Below are 17,930 nucleotides of genomic sequence, written 5' to 3' on the forward strand. Positions count from 1 at the left end.
ATAACATTCCAGAGTGCTCCAGCTGCCCACACTGAAGGTTTGGGTTGTAATACAGTGCAAGATGCACTGTATTATACACATGGTTGTTTGGTTACATATATAATCTACATCAGGTCAAAAGGTGGAGTATGTACACAGGGTGTTGCAAGACTGAGTCTTTAAGAATACTGGTGCTACAGAATGCATGTACCAGTTACCTGGAAGGTAACCAGAAGCTACTGGAAGGAACTCAGTGAAGGCAGCACTGAGCTCATTGCAGCCTTATTTTTCTGCTTCTTGAGTGAATTTTGCACTGCTGTGAGTTCTGTGCTGTCCCACCTAGGCTGCCTCCAGGGCTCAAATAGCAAGTTCAGAGATAATGGGTGTTACAGAGTCGTGCTGCTGTCTACCATGCAGACACAGCCTCATCCACTTCAGGTGATGTTCTAAGACCACTACAGTAAGATCCCCGATTTGGTTTGTCTTTGCAGTTAGTCAACTCTTTGTAGGTGCCACCTGGCATTTTGTTATTTCAGTATGTAGAGAACAACAAGAAGTACGTCAGAAAAGTGGTTTGAATTTGATACAGAAAAATCATAGTACCAAAGGAGCTCAAACACAAATGTGTTACTAATCATGAGCGTTCCTGGAAGCCTGTGTGTTTAGTTGGGGCAGCAAGCTTAAAAAATACTCGAGCCAGATGGGCTGATTCATACCTCAGTGTGCTGCCTTATCTGCTGAGAAATCAAACCACCAAGTGGAATATAGACACCCTTTCTAAATCCTGCAGTGTGTATTTTTACTTCCGATGTCTGCATGCTCCACCTTGTATTTACATCTTCCAGAGTGTACTCAGTTTTTCAAATCTAAACCTAAACTCTAAATCTCTGAGTCCCAATTGTTCCATACAGAGGTGATACAACTTATAATAAATGTTCCATTTGTAAAAGCACTGTCCACAGTAGTGAGAGAAGACAGCTGCAACTGAACACTTTCAGAAGCTGTATGTGAAGTTTATTTTCATGGCAGAGGGCAGCAGGTGTGAAATCCTCTCTAGCTCCAGAGCTGATCCAGCCCTAAGAATGGCAGTGAATTATCTCCCTGAGTCTCTAAATCACCTCTCTCCTGATGTGCCAGGAGCAATCCTGAGGTAGAATGAAAGAATTCAAGCTCTGTTGTGTGATCAGATGTATGATTTTAAATCCCCCTGCATGGATAGCTCTTTAGCTCAGCTCAGCACTCCAACTGTGTGTTGTCAGAAAGCAGACCTGAGCAGGTGATATGCTTCTGGGCCTCACTAATGTGTAAGAGGAGTCTCAATGAATGCAAAGCTAGTTGTTTTAGTTCCATGGTGTGATAATAAAAATCCAGTTCAGATAGTAGAAGATAGTATTTTTCAGAGCTGCAGAAGGATAGAAGACACAGGGTCTGGATTTTGGCAATGCTAGTAAGCATAAGTTTTGAAAAGATATCAAAAGGTTAGCAATGAATCTGTGGTAGAGACCGGTAGGGTGAACCTCTGGTGAAAAGTAGAAGATGCTTCATAATGTATGTCTGACAACTCCTCAAGATTCATGGAGGCTGGTGCCAGGGAGACAGGATACAAACACTGCATCTCTTTGTGTCAGCAAGTCCAGTGTCACTATGGATGCAGGAGACATGAATTCCAAGGGGAGAGCAGTGCCAACTTTTCTCAAAGGAATCCCTTCAGCAGCTCCTCCGCTTAGGTGCTTAAGAAGGTCAGTTTCCAATGAAAGTTGCTGCCTCCTGGCATTACCTCTGCTTGATTAAATAAGGAGGCAGTTATTTGTGCAGTTGCACTCTACAAGGCCAGCAGAAAGCTAGGAGTGACTGTGACTAGCACTACTCATTTCTGAAATGCAGCTTGAGGAACTGAGGGGAAACACAGGGGTCAGAACATAATGAGTATTTAGGAGGGCAGTTCAGATGAAAGGCTACTGGACAGTGCTTAGGCACCTTCTGTTATAAAATAACTAGGGAACCAGACAAGTGAAACTTTTACATAGCAAAGGATGTTGCACAAAAGGCATCGTGTGCTGGATACTCAGAAATGGAAAGCTGGCATAAGATGTGCAAGAATGCTTGAAATTCCTATTCAGATCAGGCATGAACATTTACGACTGAAGACAGAGCATCCAAATATGAAACGCGTAATCACTGCAGAAAGCAGAATACAAACAATCCCTAAAATCACAAGAGATTCCTGGTCATCTTTTGCTTAACACATTGGTGCAGATTTATTTACATTACAGATTCAATTAGAAAAAAAATAAAGCTTACTGGCACTCCTATTTTGTAATGAGCTGCTGCCAGCTAGCAGTTTAGAAGCCATCAATTGTAGCACATAGACTATAGCTAGATTCTAAGAGTGAAGACAATTCAGGAAAGTCTCATCCTTATAATTTTCTGGATTTATCAATTTAAACATACATATTGCAAAACTGTAGTTCAAGTCTGTGAAGAACAAGAATTTGATTAGAAAGATTTGAGAGTTTACAGGGCCCCTTACTCTTACAAGGTTATTGAAGAATGTTTTAAAATCTTGATTGGTATCAGGTTTGCAGCCCCACAAACAGAAAAAAAGACAAACAGTTCACTGCCAAAGAGCAACTGAAGCAAGAACAGTCAATCCAGAATCATTTATGTTTCAATACTAAATACTGTACAGAGATATGCAAAAACCTCAACCAGCAGTTGCTGCCCAAAACACTAATTGCATAGCAAGAGTGGGATTTCTGATATTTAACTTTAGCTGTCAAAAAAGTAAGCATCCAGCATACGTAATTGCCTGTGCTCACTCCATAATCAGTGGAGGCAACAATCAGACAGGCATCTCCAGGGAAAAATTCTTCTTCTGGATAACAGGATGAATCACCCTCAGGGGACACTGTGTTTCCAACAGCTATAAAGGGTATCTAGGTGATTCCCTTGCCAACTGGAAGTTGGATTAGTTGGAAAAACAGACGAGCTTTTGGGCAAGCCGGTTCTGCTTTTGATCTGCAAACAGAAGTGTTGTTCATGTTTCTAGCATCTTACTATTTTACCTAACTGCACCAGTTGGGCAAATAAAACATATTATCTTACAGCCTTTCTTTCCTATGTATTAGACCATCATCACTAAAATGTTACCATCAACTAGATGCTGAAATTTTTTATCTAGAGTTGGACAGGATGAAGCTCACCCCAGAACAGAAGTAGAGCGAAAATACTCAAAGAATGTGCAATAATTATCTCAACCCAAAATGATAATATTACATCCTGAACAAAAAGTGACTGCCAGCTTGCCCGAGTAACAGTCAGCCTGCCCATAGCAAGTCCAAGTGCAACCAGTATCCCAGTCAGTATGATGAAGTCTAGGGGCAGCTAAGTTCATTCAGATCTCTGGGGGGCCTCCGAGCTGCTCCTGAGACTTAGCTGCCCTACTCAGCTGCCAATGATAAGAGCAGTACAGCAGGAGAAACAGACTGGAGGTATCAGGCTCATTGCTGGCATGCATCGGTGGCTCAGAAGGTCACTGTTGAAAGGCCTGTTGTGAGACTGGCTTTGTGATCAGAAAGCTATTAAGGTACAGTGACTCTCATTATGATGTATGTCTAACTGTTTCCTCTGTAAATGTGATCAGGCTGCTTTCCACAACTATACAGAGGTATCTGAGAAGATGTACTGCTTGGGATTTAAATGTAAAAGAAACAGAACACAAGGAAATGTCTTGAGGGAAGCAGTTCTGTGCTGATGAGCAGGAATTAATCATGTTAGTTTAGGAAGCTGCTGCATCTCTTGAACGAATAACTGGCATTTAGAGGCACAGGCTGCTGCAGTGTGTGTTAACACCAGCCTTGTGGGCTGACAGCTGTTATTACCTCACAGTGTATGCACTCTTGGCACTCTGGGACAAAGGCGAGAATAAATGACAGGAAGGACAGGAGTCATTTCCCTGACCTTTGTACAGTGATGGTGTAGATCTCTGTGTTCAAAGCTGCATTCGGATTCTGTTTATGATCCACAGAAAGATAGCAGCACTTCCAGGACAGAGCTCATCCACCTGTTTTAGATTTCTGTCATGGCATCAGAGGAGCTTCCTCACCGCTGTTTAAAATGCAATTCTAGATACTTAGGTCAGATATTGATACATACATGGCTCTGAAAGTAATGTCTCCTATTTATTTCCATGGAAACTACAAGAGATAAAAAGAGCACAATAACACTATTTGATAGAGCAAATTCTTAGCTACAAAACACTACCTTTCAATATAGTCACCACCACTAGCTATGCATGTTCACCAGCGATGAACAAGAGCCCGCATGCTGTTCTCATACTAATCAGTGAAAGTGCCTGCTCTCACTGTCACCACTGCTGAAATGCACCACCCACCCCTCACTGTGCCCACACCCACTGGTTGGTCTCCAGAAACATCAGCAAGCATCAGTGAATGGCAATGGGTGCCATGTTTTCCGCATGAAGGAATTCAATGACAAACCTCTGCTTCATCCTCACTTCCATGTCAGAAGCCATTCTGTCAGGCTGCCCCTCTGCTGCATCTGTCGCATGGCAGCAAAATGTAATGGCAGGAAAGTTCAGCCTCTGTTGCTGTACCACCACCATCTGCCTCTGACATGGCAGGCCAACATAATATAACAGGAGGCATTACTTTTGGAGCAGCCCTCGTATATCTGACAGACAGATGTGCATGATTGTTGTGACAAATGAGTGCTATCAAAAATTTACTCATGGGTGCCATTTGCTCTCCAGTAAGTGTGACCAGTACACTGCAATCCCTGCAGAACACAACCTGACTTGTGCACGCCCCTCCCTTCACTACTGCAAGCTGCCCCTGCACCCAGGTTTTGGTCAGAGAACAGCTGTTTTCCTCAGACAATGAAACTCACTCTGGAGAAAGTCAAATAAAACCCCTTTCTGTGATGCTGCATGAATGCTTTCTTATAAGAAACAAGGGGTGCCACTAAGACAGACGTTTAAGGAAAAGCTCCAGCCAAATCTACCAGCCATTAGGCCATGTCGGGAATGCTGTAACAGCCTCATGAAAGATCCTGCCTAGTTTCTTTCATACAGTGGCTCTTAATAATGAGCTTATAATAAGTGTACAGTCTGGAGGAATTTACTATACAGTACCCAATTGGATTTATGTAGTCATAAACTTCCACAGCACTGCTTCTATGATTTACAACAGTCTCTACTAATGAAGCTATGCCTGGACATGAGATGTGGAATACAAATTTTACCAGGCAGGCTGTACAGTGATACTATACAAATGCATGTGCATTAGTGCATGTTGACACAGCAATTTGTAATTGTTTATTAAGAGAGAACCATTGCAAATAACCAGGTCTTATGAAAAGCGCCAAAAGCACAAACTTAGGAAATGTGTGGGATGGGGTTTTATTGTGAGAGAAGTTAGATACAATGGAAAGAGTAGGGAGCAGATAGTCCCTAGACCTCGTCAGTGGAAATTCTGCTACTTTCTGCCTCAGCTGTAGGGACTGGGCTTGGTGGCTTACCCAATTCCCAAACCTTTCTCCTAAAAAGAAACCAGCACAGAAAATACTTTAACTTACTATAGGATAAGCTTCTCGTGATCTAAATGGATACAGAAGGATGTGTACAGCACAGACATGTCATGTTGCTGCTACTGAGCATGTTAAATAGCTATTTCAGAAAGGACTGCATGTCGTTAACATAAATTACCTGGGCATCGCGGGCAGCACAGCTGTGGTACGTGCACAGGGGAAGGACAGTGTAGGCTTGGACATCTTATTCTGCTGCACAGTACATTTCCATTCTGCAGATGGAACATAACACAATACTTCAATGAAATGGGCTACCTTAGAAATCTGTTATCTATTCCACATTTGGCTATTTTAAAAACAAATGCCATTTTACAGCATTCTGGTTTATGTTACACCACTGTAAGCCCGGACTACTTCATCTGCCTATGAATTTATGCTGGGGGTCAGACTGTAGCAGAAACACATACAAACCTTAAAATCAGAAGAACTGCCTAAAAATGGATTGCAACAACCTTCATTTCTGTTTTCTTTTGAGCAGATTGCACTTAGGAATTGCATTTCCAAAACTAAGACAAGATAATGAATGGTAGGTCTCTGAGATATCCCCTACTGAGGGTTAGTTCAAGACCACAGGAGACAATGGTGCCTGTAATTTTTCCTGAAAACTGTGGAGAGTCTTTTGTTTTCATTTTATGGGTTCCCTGGTAGACAAAGAACACCAGTTGGTAAGTAGCCATTTTTCTAAGAAATATGAGCAAGTCTTGGGAATAGTGTTCATTATTTATGTCATTAACATAATATTTTATTTGACCACATCTAAGTTTGATTTATAATTAAAACATGGGGAATTTTCCTTCTCCAGTATCTGTAACCAGAAAAGACTATCCATTTCAGATTCCCATTTCCCATCTATAATTCATCTTCCTAATTTAGCTCTGAGTTGCTCTTGTTTATAGCAAAAAGAATCTTTCAGCACGAACACTGATACTATACTGTGACAATGCTACAACTATGTAGGTTGACATGGTGTTGGGAATAAACCCATTTCATTTTCATGTGCCTTGTGGAGCACTGAATTGTTCCCAGTGGAGGTGCAGACTTCCTTAGCTTTTGTATGTGTAGGCATTTCTGGCCACTTTTTGCAGGGATGAGGGCAACCCTTGGTCTGCATGCCTCCTTCCCCAGCAGAGCATCATCCGAGAGCCTGTCCTGTGAAGAAAGGCTGGCTCCGTCTGCTGGTTGGCTCCACACTGCTTTCCTGACCTGTGCCATGGCATCCCTGCCTTTTTATTTCCTGCTTCTGCGGTATCTCCTAAATGAACGTTTATTTCTGTGCATGATCAGCTGTGATAAAAAATTCAGCAGACCTCCTTTACTGACCTTATGTTTAGATTCACGGGGATATTTGGGAGTCCAAGCCCCATAGATTACTATGGGATTTCAGCTCCTGCACACCTTTGTGAGTCAGGGCCACGAAAGCATTTCTGTGTCAGACACGCAAAGTAAGAGGGCAGCTCTCTTCCCCAGCTGCATTCCGAGGGCTGACTGTGGACAACATTCACTTTAGCCTCCTAAAGCATGCAGCTCCACTGATCAGGGAAGTGGAGCAGTTGGTGGTACGTGTAAAGGAAAGGAGGAACAGGGTAAGAACACTGAATTATGTTTAGATTTTTTTTTGGTTTGAGTACCTAAATTGTAACTTGTTAAAATACAATACTATGCACACACAACCAGGAATGCTTTTTTTTTTTTTTTTTTAAATCCCAGGCTGAATAACTTGGCCTCTGTTTAGCTGGTTAATGTGTCTTGCCTTTTTCTTAAGCATGCACACTTTAGGTGTGTATTTGGCAGGCTGGCTGGATTAACTGTTGCTCAGAGATGCACCACAGATCTGTCTCTGTTTCCTGGCTGGTGTTACTTGATCTGCATGGAGATCATACAGATCGTAACGTTTGAGGCCACAAATGAAATGTTGCTCACCCTGGCTATGCAGACCTCTGGGGATTTGGTTGCACTTCTCTGAAGAGTGAAGCAGTAGGTTGTTGCTCCAGATTCTGTCCATACACACACTTTGCCTAATTGATTTTCTGCCTAGGAATCATAGTTGAGTGCCACTCAGGCTTTTATTTGCTGTCTGTGTACAGTGTAGTCTCATTTTTTTATGCTGTAATACTGGATTTAGGGTCTGTGCTTATGTTATGTCATAAGATGTTTCCTAATGCTTTACGTAGCTTTAATTGAATCAAAATTATGAATTGCTGAGAGTTCTGTGATGATTTGGAGCCCTTAGTATAGAGGTCAGTGTTCTGTGGCAGTTCTGCTGGCTGGGACAAAGCCCACAAGAATGGCTGGATGCTGCAGTTGCCTGGAGTCTTCTTCCCATGCAGCAAGAGTTGCATCCCAGAGATCCTCACTGCTGAAATAGGCTCTAGTAATATCATGCACCCTCACAGCACAACAAAAGTAAAGCAGAGAGAACAAGCAAGTAGAGTGCAGGACCACTTGGTGAGCTGTATCTACTGATCATTACCGCAAGTCTTCTTTACCTCCCTTGTTGCCCTGTGCTGTCACTCTGGTCTTCTATGGCCATGTGAGAAGGGAAGAGATAAAGCACATCCCAATTTGTTGGAGCCTGAAAGGGCATGGGTCATCACAGTAATGCTGTTCTCTAGAGGAGCCCTCCATGGACTTCCTCATCTCTCCAGACTAACATCTTCCTAAAAACGACTAAGTAGTGACTTCTATCCAGATCTCTAGGGCTTCCAGGGAATTTCATCCCCACCCAAGGCACAGCCTTCCAGCAATTCAGAGTTCTACCACACACTGACTCCAAGGGAGTTTGCAGCATAGAACATTGAACAGCAAAAGTGAGCAGGAACTCCTTTTTGCTATAACCAGGGATTTTTATTCATAGTACGTTGCTTTTGCTCTTACAGATGCACTCTGCTGCACAGATGTGAGATGCAGCCAAGCCTGTGGGACTACTGTCTGTGCATCTCTGCACAAAATTGTAGTAGCAGATCCCCCAGAGCAAATGCTGCACAGGAGCCCAGTATCTTACACTTGCAAGGGAGGAAAATAGCCAAGAAAAATGTATTCCACATTAAATACAGCAGACAAAACTCAGCATCTGGAGTGTCTCGTGTGTTACTCATTATGAAGTACTCCAAGGGATGTATTCTGCTCCTTCTTCTGTCCCTCCCCAGCACTACACAACATATTCAGAGGGTGTATGACAGCTGCATCCCAGTGCCAAGCACCAGCGGATGGTAAAACCAAGGGCCCTTGCTTTCATCTCCCAGCCAGTTCTCTCTCCTCCCTGTGCTGCATTCTCATTTTTCATTCTTCTTTATCCTAGAGATCTACAAATATTATTACCATGTTATTTCTTCAACGCTTTAAGGCAGGAGGTACTTTGACTATGGAAATGCTCTTTGGAAGATGTGGGCACTGTACACACATCAGAACACAACGAAATGTGGGTTCAATATAACCCTCTGTATTGGTGAAGCACAAGTATTATATGTCATTGATGGGGCCCAGTTATTCATGGTGTAACGCTCAGCATTGACAAAGCTTGTGGCTTGTTAAGAAGCTTTTGTGGCTGCCCTACACAAGCATTTTTGCCAGCACTGGCCTTTTCTGTTAACATTTTCCCTTCACAAGGATGTTTCCCTTCACTGCCTCTATTTCCCACAGCATGATCACTAGGCCCTAGCAAAAACAGGCCTGGGCTTTGCCAAACTGTAGATACGACATACAGGGTTCCAGTCAATTCAGCAAAGCAGAAGCTGTAGGATCAGTAACTCAATGGTCCTACCTCTGAGCAGAGACAATTAACACAGTAAACAAGTCCGTAGGGTTCTAGGTAAGGATGCCATCTTTCTCCTACACGGTACTTCTTGTCTTGAAACACACAGTATGTATCTGAATCTGCAAAACAGTGAATGATTGAAAGAGTTCTGAATTAATGATCCCACTCCACAGATAAGAAGAGTTTTTGCAGGTGCAATATTTTCTGTAAACTATCTTTGTGGACAGTACAGAACATTTTGTGAAGAATTATTTTTTATTCTTCCCTGGGCAATGACACTTAGAAGTTGAATGCTCTTAATTTCACACGCTGTTGTTTCTTATCCCTCAAAATAAAATAAATGAAATGGCCTCCCATCATTCCCAAACTACAACTCCTGAAATAGCTGAAAATGTGGTTTGTACAGGGTGGGTTTATTCTCACACCTACTAAGGCATAGGCTCACCTCCCACTTAGGTAACAGAACTGAAGTGCTTGATTGCTCAGGCAGGTTGATAGGAAACAAAATCTTATCATCACAAAACCCTAGCAACTGGCTGCATGTAAAATAATCTGAGGTTGTACAGTAGAGATTTGTAAATAAAAGGACTTACAGAAGGAATATGCATGCACTGCATTTACACTGTATGTTCAGTATCGCCTTATTTTAAAAGCCTGATAAAAAGAAGCTTGTCCTCATATTTCAGAACAAGTGGAGCTGTCTTATACATGCATCAGCTTCCAAAGTAGTCATTAAATACTCATCATCTTGCAGGTAGCTTTGCAGATATCCATCTGCCCATCAGCCATCACTGCCCTGTCTCTCCCTGTCACATTACAGTTGCATATTAAAAACTCAAATCTCTTAAATAAGAGGATGCAGTTCTGTGTATTTTCACAAGAGAAATCCTTGATGTTGCTTTACTGATGTCCAAATTCAGTTTAGTTCATTGCCCTCTGTACGGGTGATACTTCAGCATATCAAGCACAATACCTCTCTTCCAAGAGATAACCAAAGCGAGAGCATTCTTTACTTTACATGTGCTGGGCTAAGAGAAGGTAACAAAGGTAGGGATTACCAGTAGCAACTGGGAGGTAAGCTGCTAGAGAAGCACAACAAATGAAATGCAGGACGTGGCAGCAGCTGGCTGAAGCAGAGGCTGACCATTTCTCACCCCACACCTCCCTTGAACAAGGATCCCTGCACACCGCTTTGTCTCTAAGTTCAGCCCTTTTGCAATTAAATCTTTTTTTTTTTTCTTTTAATCTACATTCTTAAAAATCAGAAGCTGCTGACACTGAGGCCAAAATGTGAACAGCTTTTCAAGGGCAAGGGACTTAGTGCTTTCTAAGAAGGCCAAAGCTCAGCTGGGAAGATGGGCAGAGCAGCGCAGGGCTGCAGGCCGCGGCTCCCACACGCTCACTGGGACGGCTGCTCCCCCCAGCCACGTTTCCTGAAGTGTGCTAACATCTCTCGCAGATGACAGGCTTTGTAGAAACACTCCTTTGTTTTTTTTTGTATTCTTTTCAGTGCTTCTCATCAAGTTTTTGACTATGCTTAGGCTCTTAATTTTCTCAAAAGATGTATCTAATCCAGTTCATATGAGATTGTTTTTGGAACAGAGCGGAACAGTCCTGGACAAGATTTACACTAACTGAAAACCTCAGCACAATGGCCTTACACAAGGGACAAAATCCAGATAATCTGTCAGATGTTTACAGAGGTCGCTAAAATAGAATTAAGCACTCTCTCAATTCGGGGTATGTGAAATAAAACAGATTCTCCAACCGATGTGTTATGGTCTTTATAAACCTGTATGGCTTTAGGAAAATGTGCCCCAAACATGGCTGTGACCTGATTCGACTAAACGTAGGATTAGGAGGAGGAAGAACAGCACGAAGCTCTGAATGCAGCTCCACATTCTTGTTTAGGACATTCTTGCTGAGAAATCTTTTCTGAACCGCGTTTGTCAAACGGAAGGAAAATGTCAGGCTTGGAGGAATGCAAAAGCATTGTTAGAAGTCTACTTACGTTTTCCTTGTTCTAGTTTACCTCTGTCTATGAGCAGGAGACAGAGCACACCAAAAAAGATAAAATGAAAATCCTCCAATCTCCTCTTTCTTCTCATCTTTATCAACAAAAGGGAGAGAAAGAGCCTCCAAGGTAGAGAATGTTTGAGCTGTTGGAAAGAAAAGATGAATTAAACTCAAATCCAGCAACACACCCAAATTCTCTGACATGCTTTCAGTCAGCACCCAGAGATCCTAAGCTGCCCAAAGCAAAAAGTCTGTTGGTACCAGAGATCTTCATTCTGTGGAAACACCTTTGGCTTCAAATCATTTCATTTTTGGAAAAGAGACCACATTCCCATTCATGAAAGCTGAAAAGTGGATACCACATCTCATTAAGTCTCGTTTGATTCCAGAGCAGAATGCCTTCATCAGTTAGATTCCCCTTGGAAGGAGCTGGTACCTTGGCTCTGCAGCGTGGAAATCCATGTGTAGGGAGAAGTGCTGGCCAGGCTGCAGGCAACAAGAGTCCTCCTCATGTAATCTACAGGCTCCCCCAACTGTGTGATTCACCCCTCCTCCCATCTCCCAGCTACTATTGTTCTGGGATTGGGTACAATTAATTTTTCTAGAGTTAACCCTTTCGTTGCCTTGAAATCTGAAAGTACACTGCTACCTTCATTCTAATAGATCTTAGCTATCAAACCATTGCACATAGAGCAAAGCTCAACATATTCTCTGAGAGGTGCAGAGATGGTATTGTACTCGCTGCAAGCTCCATTCTGTTTATCTTTTTCTTTTTGCTTTGAAAAGATGAATTATTTTATAATGAAGAAAAAAAAAAAACAGGGAAAAAATGATTAACTAAAGTACCATTTCTTTTTGATAGCCAGCTTAAGATTCTAAATTAAGAGATCTGTAGATACATTACTGCTCATCAGAGTTCACTGTATGGACTACACTTGTCCATAATTTACAGTGCTGAAAGATTTGGGTTTGATTTCAAGAGTCTTGGAAGTGGTTTCACAGTTTTATAAAAGTTTGAAAAAAAGATCCACCACTGGAAAAACAACCAATGTGCTCTGTAAACTGATTTGACCTCTTCGGATTTCATGTAAATAACAGAACGGCACACGAAATTGGTTTAGCTGACAGATAACCAAAGCAGAAGTAGTAATTCATATATGTTTATTCAAAATTAAGAGGTGGATAGAAATTAAGTAAGTTTAGAGATGAACTATGAGGAAGTCACTGAAGTTAACAGCCGCTTAAAAAGAAAACCTTCCTATTAAAACTGCTGGTGTGATCCAGGATACTTCAACAAGAAAGAGATTATCTGCTCCTATCAGATATCTCCCCTATTTAGGGGTTCTCTATACAGTCCCAAAGCACCAGCAGAGAGGACATCTTCCTTAACACATGTCACTATTTAGCAAACTCTGTCTCTATTCAAGGGGCTCATTCAAAATAATGCAAATTGCATCTGAAAACATTCAAAACCATAATGCCTTTTTAAAAGCACACTCCCTATGGCAATAAGAAAATAAAACTTTCCATTTATTTTGGAAGCTGAGAATAATATTCCAATTTCACAAGAAAGATGTAAGTCATTTTTTCCTTTCAACGTTTTCAAATCACATAGGGCATTTCGAGGCCAAACAAACTTCTAACAACTTGTTTAAAATGAAAACTTCGCAGCTGAGTCCCGGGGCAGCATGCATGCATGGAGCACAGCAGCAGCACATCCCTGGGACCGGCAGAAAGGGCAGCGCCGAATGCTCCGGCCCTCTCGGGGGGTGCCTGAGCAAACCGTGTTTATAGAGGGAGCACAATCATCCTTTGTGCGGGCTTTACCTGTCGGCCAGCGGGGCCGCCTCGGCTAGAAGGGGCTCAGGGAGCCGTCCGTTTCAATGCCACATCTTCGGAAGGAAGACTGTTTTAAAACTCGGGCCGCTCACGCTCAGAAAGGCTGCACGCAGTGAAATGGAGGAGTTAATAACTGTAATGGGATGGGGACTTTTGATGTCTTCCTTAATTCTCTTTAATTTCTGCATTGTTGTTACTCCAAATACAAACATACTTTTCACTATTAGCACACTCCCTTTATTTCCCCAAAGGGCAACGTCCTAAAAATATTCCTAGATTTAAATAATCAGTTAGGATTAACCTGTTAATTATTGGCGTGCTTCGCGCTTAGCAGAAACAAGCAAAGCGATCTCCTCGCTGCACCGAAGCGAGGCTCGGGCTCCGTACCGCTCGGCCCCGGCAGCGCCGGCGTCGCGCACGTCGCGCCGGACAGGAGCGGGAGCGGCGGAGCGGCGACCGTCCAGCAGCGGGCACGCACCGCCGGGCGCCGCTCCGCTCCCGCAGCCCGGCCCCGCGCTCCCCCGGTCCGGCCCCGTCGAGGATTTCGCTCCGCGGGGCTTCGAGCCGCAGGTCCCGGCCGGCGGGGCTCGGACAGCGCGCGGGTCCCGGGGCCGGCGGGGACGCGCTGGGGAGGCTGCGGGCGGCGGCTCCCGGCGCGGCGTTCCCGGGAGCGGGACGGCGGGGCGAGCCGGGGCGAGCCGCGCTCCGACGGCGGCACCGCGCCTTACCCGCGAGGAGGGAGCGGCTCACAAACCTGAGGGGCCGGAGGCCGCTCTGAGCAGCGGCGGCGCCGGGGGAGCTTCTGCGCTGCGCCGGGGCGCGGGGACTCGGGTCGGGAGCTGCGCCGCCGCTCACGTCGCCATAGTCTTCTCCCGCCGCTCGGCCGGGGATTCGGCTCTTCCCTTCGCTCCCGCGGCGGCGGCGGCGCGGACGAGTTGGGGACCGACGGCCGCCGGCGGCCCCCGGCCCCGTAGAGTGCGGGGCGAAGCGGCGGCGCTCCGCCGATCCTCCCCCGGATCCCTGCGGGGCGGGCGCTCCGCGAGGCCCCGGGCCGCCCCGGGACACCTGCCGCCACCGGAGGCCCGAGGATGCTCGGCGGCCGGTCCTGCCGCGCGGCCCCGGCGGCACTGCGGCGGCGGAGGCGGAGTGCGGCCGTCGGCCCGGCGGTCCGCCTCCCGCCCCGGCCCCCTCCTCTCCCGCGCCCCGCTCCCGCCGCCCGGCCCCGGTCCGGGGTGGAGTTTGCTTCGTGCCGGGGGCAGCGCTCGGCGGGGCGAGAGCCGCGCCCGCCCCCGCAGCGCCCCGCGCCCCCCCCGGTCCGCGCACCCCGCGGCTCTCCGGGAAGCGCCGTCCGCGGCGTTCGGCCGGCAGCCTCTGCTGATTGCCCCCGCGCTGTGGTAGAAGGTTTTGGGGTCACACGGAGATTCTGGTGGGACTAAATTAAACCCGTGACTCATGACATTATATGCTCGGTCAAACATTCTTGTTCCGTCTTGGTGTAGCCTCTGTAACTAATAAGAAGAGATCAGCGAACCCTTGACAAATGATCTGAGAAAAAGGGTGAGGTATGAAAAGACATCATGTGGAGAAACAAATGTCAGCCCATTTCCCCCGCTTTGGGAGCGGGTGCTCGCGGAGCGCTGCTCGAGGTCACAGCGCACCTCCGGGCGCGGCGCTGCCTCCCCGAGGGCCGAAGCTGAGCGGAACTTCCATCCATCCGTCCCACGTTAGCTGGGCTGGGCGAAATCCTGAAAGTACAGCGCGTGGAGCAGCGCTGCGAGCGCAGCGAATGGTTTGCGGAGGGGTTTCTGGTGTCACTCCGTGAGTTACCAGAGCTGCACGTTAGGGAAAAACAACTTTGTGGCTTTTGAATCCCAAGAGAAAGAAAAATCAGTTGCTTTCTGGAGTTGAGCTTTTTGAAAACACCGCTCTGCGCTTAAGTCTGTGCTGCTCTGCCACTCTTTGCCCTGCTATGCACAGGCACAATCCATGTTCATAAGAGATAAAAGGAACACTTAGAGCTCTTAGACCTGAACGTGGGGGCCTCTGCCACAGGCTGATGGCTTTGGGGGAGCCACCACACGACACAGGAATGGGCAAATGGGAAAAAGAAAAGGACGCTGAATTGGAAACAAGCTTGTCATTGGCACTGGCAGGCAGGACGATCCGGGCAGTGTGAGCTCTGGTCCTGCAGAGGTACAGCCACACTCAGAGACAGGTATGGGTATGCACACATCCTTCTGAATTGGGAACTTGCAGTGACTTTAGAAGCAGAAAACCACATACACAATGTGTAAGTCTGTCTAGAAAAGAGACTGCAGGTCTTTGTGAGCAGGATGTCAGCATCCTTGTACATCATCCTGTATCACCATCCAGGCTGACGGTGTGACCTCAGTGGAGGTAGCTTTGTGTTAGGACAGAGCTCAGTTTTCTACATGGACATCCCGAAACAGCCCACCTGCCCCAGCACCAACCTGTCACATGTCCTTTGGCCGCTGCCCTTCGTGTGCATTGCTCCTCTGTGCCGATACAACACCCAGTGCATGTGGTAAGGACAGCAAAAGTCCTTGTAGAACTCTTCATGCATAGTCGGTATAGGAGTAATGAGAAATTAAATATTTTCTATGGACTGTGACCTGAATTCTTTTGCAGAGAGATTCTTTGAAGAGAAATTCCATATTTGGCCTGAAGTGTGCCTTGAGAGAGTTGTGTTAAGATGCCAGCACTTCACTCTGCATGCTGCGAGGCTGCTGCAGGAGATGGTGCTTTCTGGCAGTCTATGAAGATATTGATTCAGGTCTGAGAACTTTGGTGAACACAGAAATAGACCACAGGAAGCCCTTCTCCCACCCTTTGGCAGATCTAGGTTGGAGCGAATTGGCTGAAAGAGCTTTTCCCTGGAGTGTGGGCTTGGGATTCATAGGGCAACGTGGTGGGAACCTGGACATTGGCAGCATGCCCCAGCTTTGCTCCTGCTCCTGCTGCTTATCCAGGGCTGTGCGTGTTTAATTGTGCACAAAGGCTGCTGCTGGATTTAGCCATACAGAGCACAGAGGCACAGCAAGAGTTACGGTTGTTGGTGCAAAGGGCAGAATGACACATTCTGGATGCTGGATGTGAATGAGATGTTTGCAGGTGGGCTGATGGTGAGCAACCCCTGCTGAGCTCACTGAGTGTTCTACACCATCACGTCTGGGCAGTGCTGCACACATGCCCGAGCCCTTCTTCTTTTCCCAGCTCTGCCCAAGCGCCACTGAGGAGCAGGTACAATTAAATGTAGTTTTCTCTGCATCTCACCACATCCTGCTGTGCTTTGCCTCACATTGCAGCTGATGCGGCCCTGAGTTAGGGAATCTCCGCTGTAGGCTGCAGTGCTGTTGTGACTGAGGAACCACCTCTCCCTGTGCTCTTGCTCAGCACTGCGCTGTGACTGAAGCTTAGTTCTGTTGCACACGTGTGACACAGAGCTCCAGAGAAGCTGGAAACGTGGCTCTTACCCATCATGTTCTCAGGCAGAGCTCACTGTTTCAATGTCCTCTGTGTCCTGCTGTCTGGAAAGGAAAAACTGGCTCCCAGCAGTGGGCACTAGAAATTTGAAGGTACCCCAAACTCTTAAGAGCACAGAAATGTAGCCATGCATCTCTTGTTTGAGATAACAGACCTTATGCAGCTAACAAGCTGTGACACTGAGAGTGGGAGTGCATCTCCTTGTGCTGTGCCTCACAGCGGCCACGCGGTATGCAGTTATTCTCCTGTTACTCCTCAGCTCTTGTGAGGGGGAAAAAAAACAAGATAAAAGATTCATGCCAATGCTAACATGTTTATACACCATGTAAAACTCTCCTAATTGGATTAGATATGGAGTTTGGAGAGATGGCAGACACGTGACACAACTGCCATTTACCTCCCTGACTTTTTTTTTTTTCATTCCTTTCAAGAAAAAAATATTTATGGTCAACTTTTCAATTTTGAAAAAGCGTGGAAGGAAGTTCTTAAACTTAATGAATTTCTTCATTTTTGCGTTCTTATAAAATCTGCTAAGCCCTTTGGAAAATGTATCTTAAAATGCTAAATATTCTTCCCAGGATTTTATAATAATCTCTAAATTACTTTTTGTGGTTTGGATCAGCCCTGCAACTGTCATACTGGGAATACAATCTGGATGTTCATCAAGCAGTCTTTGCATACGGTATTAAACAAAAAGGGCTTCAGATGTTCATGATTTAGTGATTATGGCATAGGATGGTCATGAGCATTCTCCACCCTCCTGCTCATCCTGTAGCACTGACTTCATCTGTGGTGGGGTTTCAGTCCTCAAACACTGCAAATTAATTATTTAGCAGAGAGACAGATGGATTTGGTAAGCTGGAAATCCTTGGGTATGGCTTGCTAAAACCAACAGCAACTTTGCATAAAAAGTCAAACTGACGCCCAGTTCTTCCTCACCTTTATGCAAGCTGATTCATCTAAAACTGAAGAGCAGCTCAAAGTCTTCCGTTGTTCTATCAAAAAAATGCAACTAAGTTATATATTCCTGAATCCCACTTCCAAATACGTAAGTGAACAGAAAGTCATGAGAGTTAACTGACATGAAAATGCAGGGGACCAGAATTGTCCATGTTTCACTCTGTCCTAGAGCAGGTAATGCTTTGTGAGGTGAAGTGCTGAGAACACTGCTGGATTTTGCATTGATCTCAAGGTGCTCATCTGCAGCTGTCTCTAATCAATCTCATTAATC

At 45.4% G+C, this 17,930-nt stretch overlaps 2 protein-coding genes across 4 annotated transcripts in view; one reads left to right on the forward strand and one right to left on the reverse strand.

Moving 5' to 3' along the window:
- CHRDL1 (chordin like 1) overlaps positions 1-14,283 on the reverse strand; it is a 42,432-nt gene extending 28,149 nt beyond the window's left edge. The window contains exons 1-5 of one of the 2 annotated variants that reach the window (XM_031594463.2): positions 13,950-14,082; positions 13,184-13,298; positions 11,352-11,499; positions 9,347-9,459; positions 5,705-5,798 (exon numbers count right to left, since the gene is read on the reverse strand). In XM_031594463.2, coding sequence (XP_031450323.1) covers positions 5,705-5,798; positions 9,347-9,459; positions 11,352-11,448 — 304 coding nt within the window. In that variant the 5' untranslated portion in view covers positions 11,449-11,499; positions 13,184-13,298; positions 13,950-14,082. Of the gene's footprint in view, positions 1-5,704; positions 5,799-9,346; positions 9,460-11,351; positions 11,500-13,183; positions 13,299-13,949 lie in introns of both variants that reach the window. The other variant, XM_090150088.1, reaches the window with a different exon arrangement.
- Positions 1-17,930, forward strand: part of PAK3 (p21 (RAC1) activated kinase 3) — a 226,555-nt gene that overhangs the window by 92,826 nt on the left and 115,799 nt on the right. The gene's annotated exons all lie outside the window — the stretch shown is intronic.

The sequence above is a fragment of the Phasianus colchicus genome, chromosome 14 (genome assembly GCF_987193195.1).
Source record: "Phasianus colchicus chromosome 14, bPhaCol1.hap1.1, whole genome shotgun sequence".
Lineage (NCBI taxonomy): Eukaryota > Metazoa > Chordata > Aves > Galliformes > Phasianidae > Phasianus > Phasianus colchicus.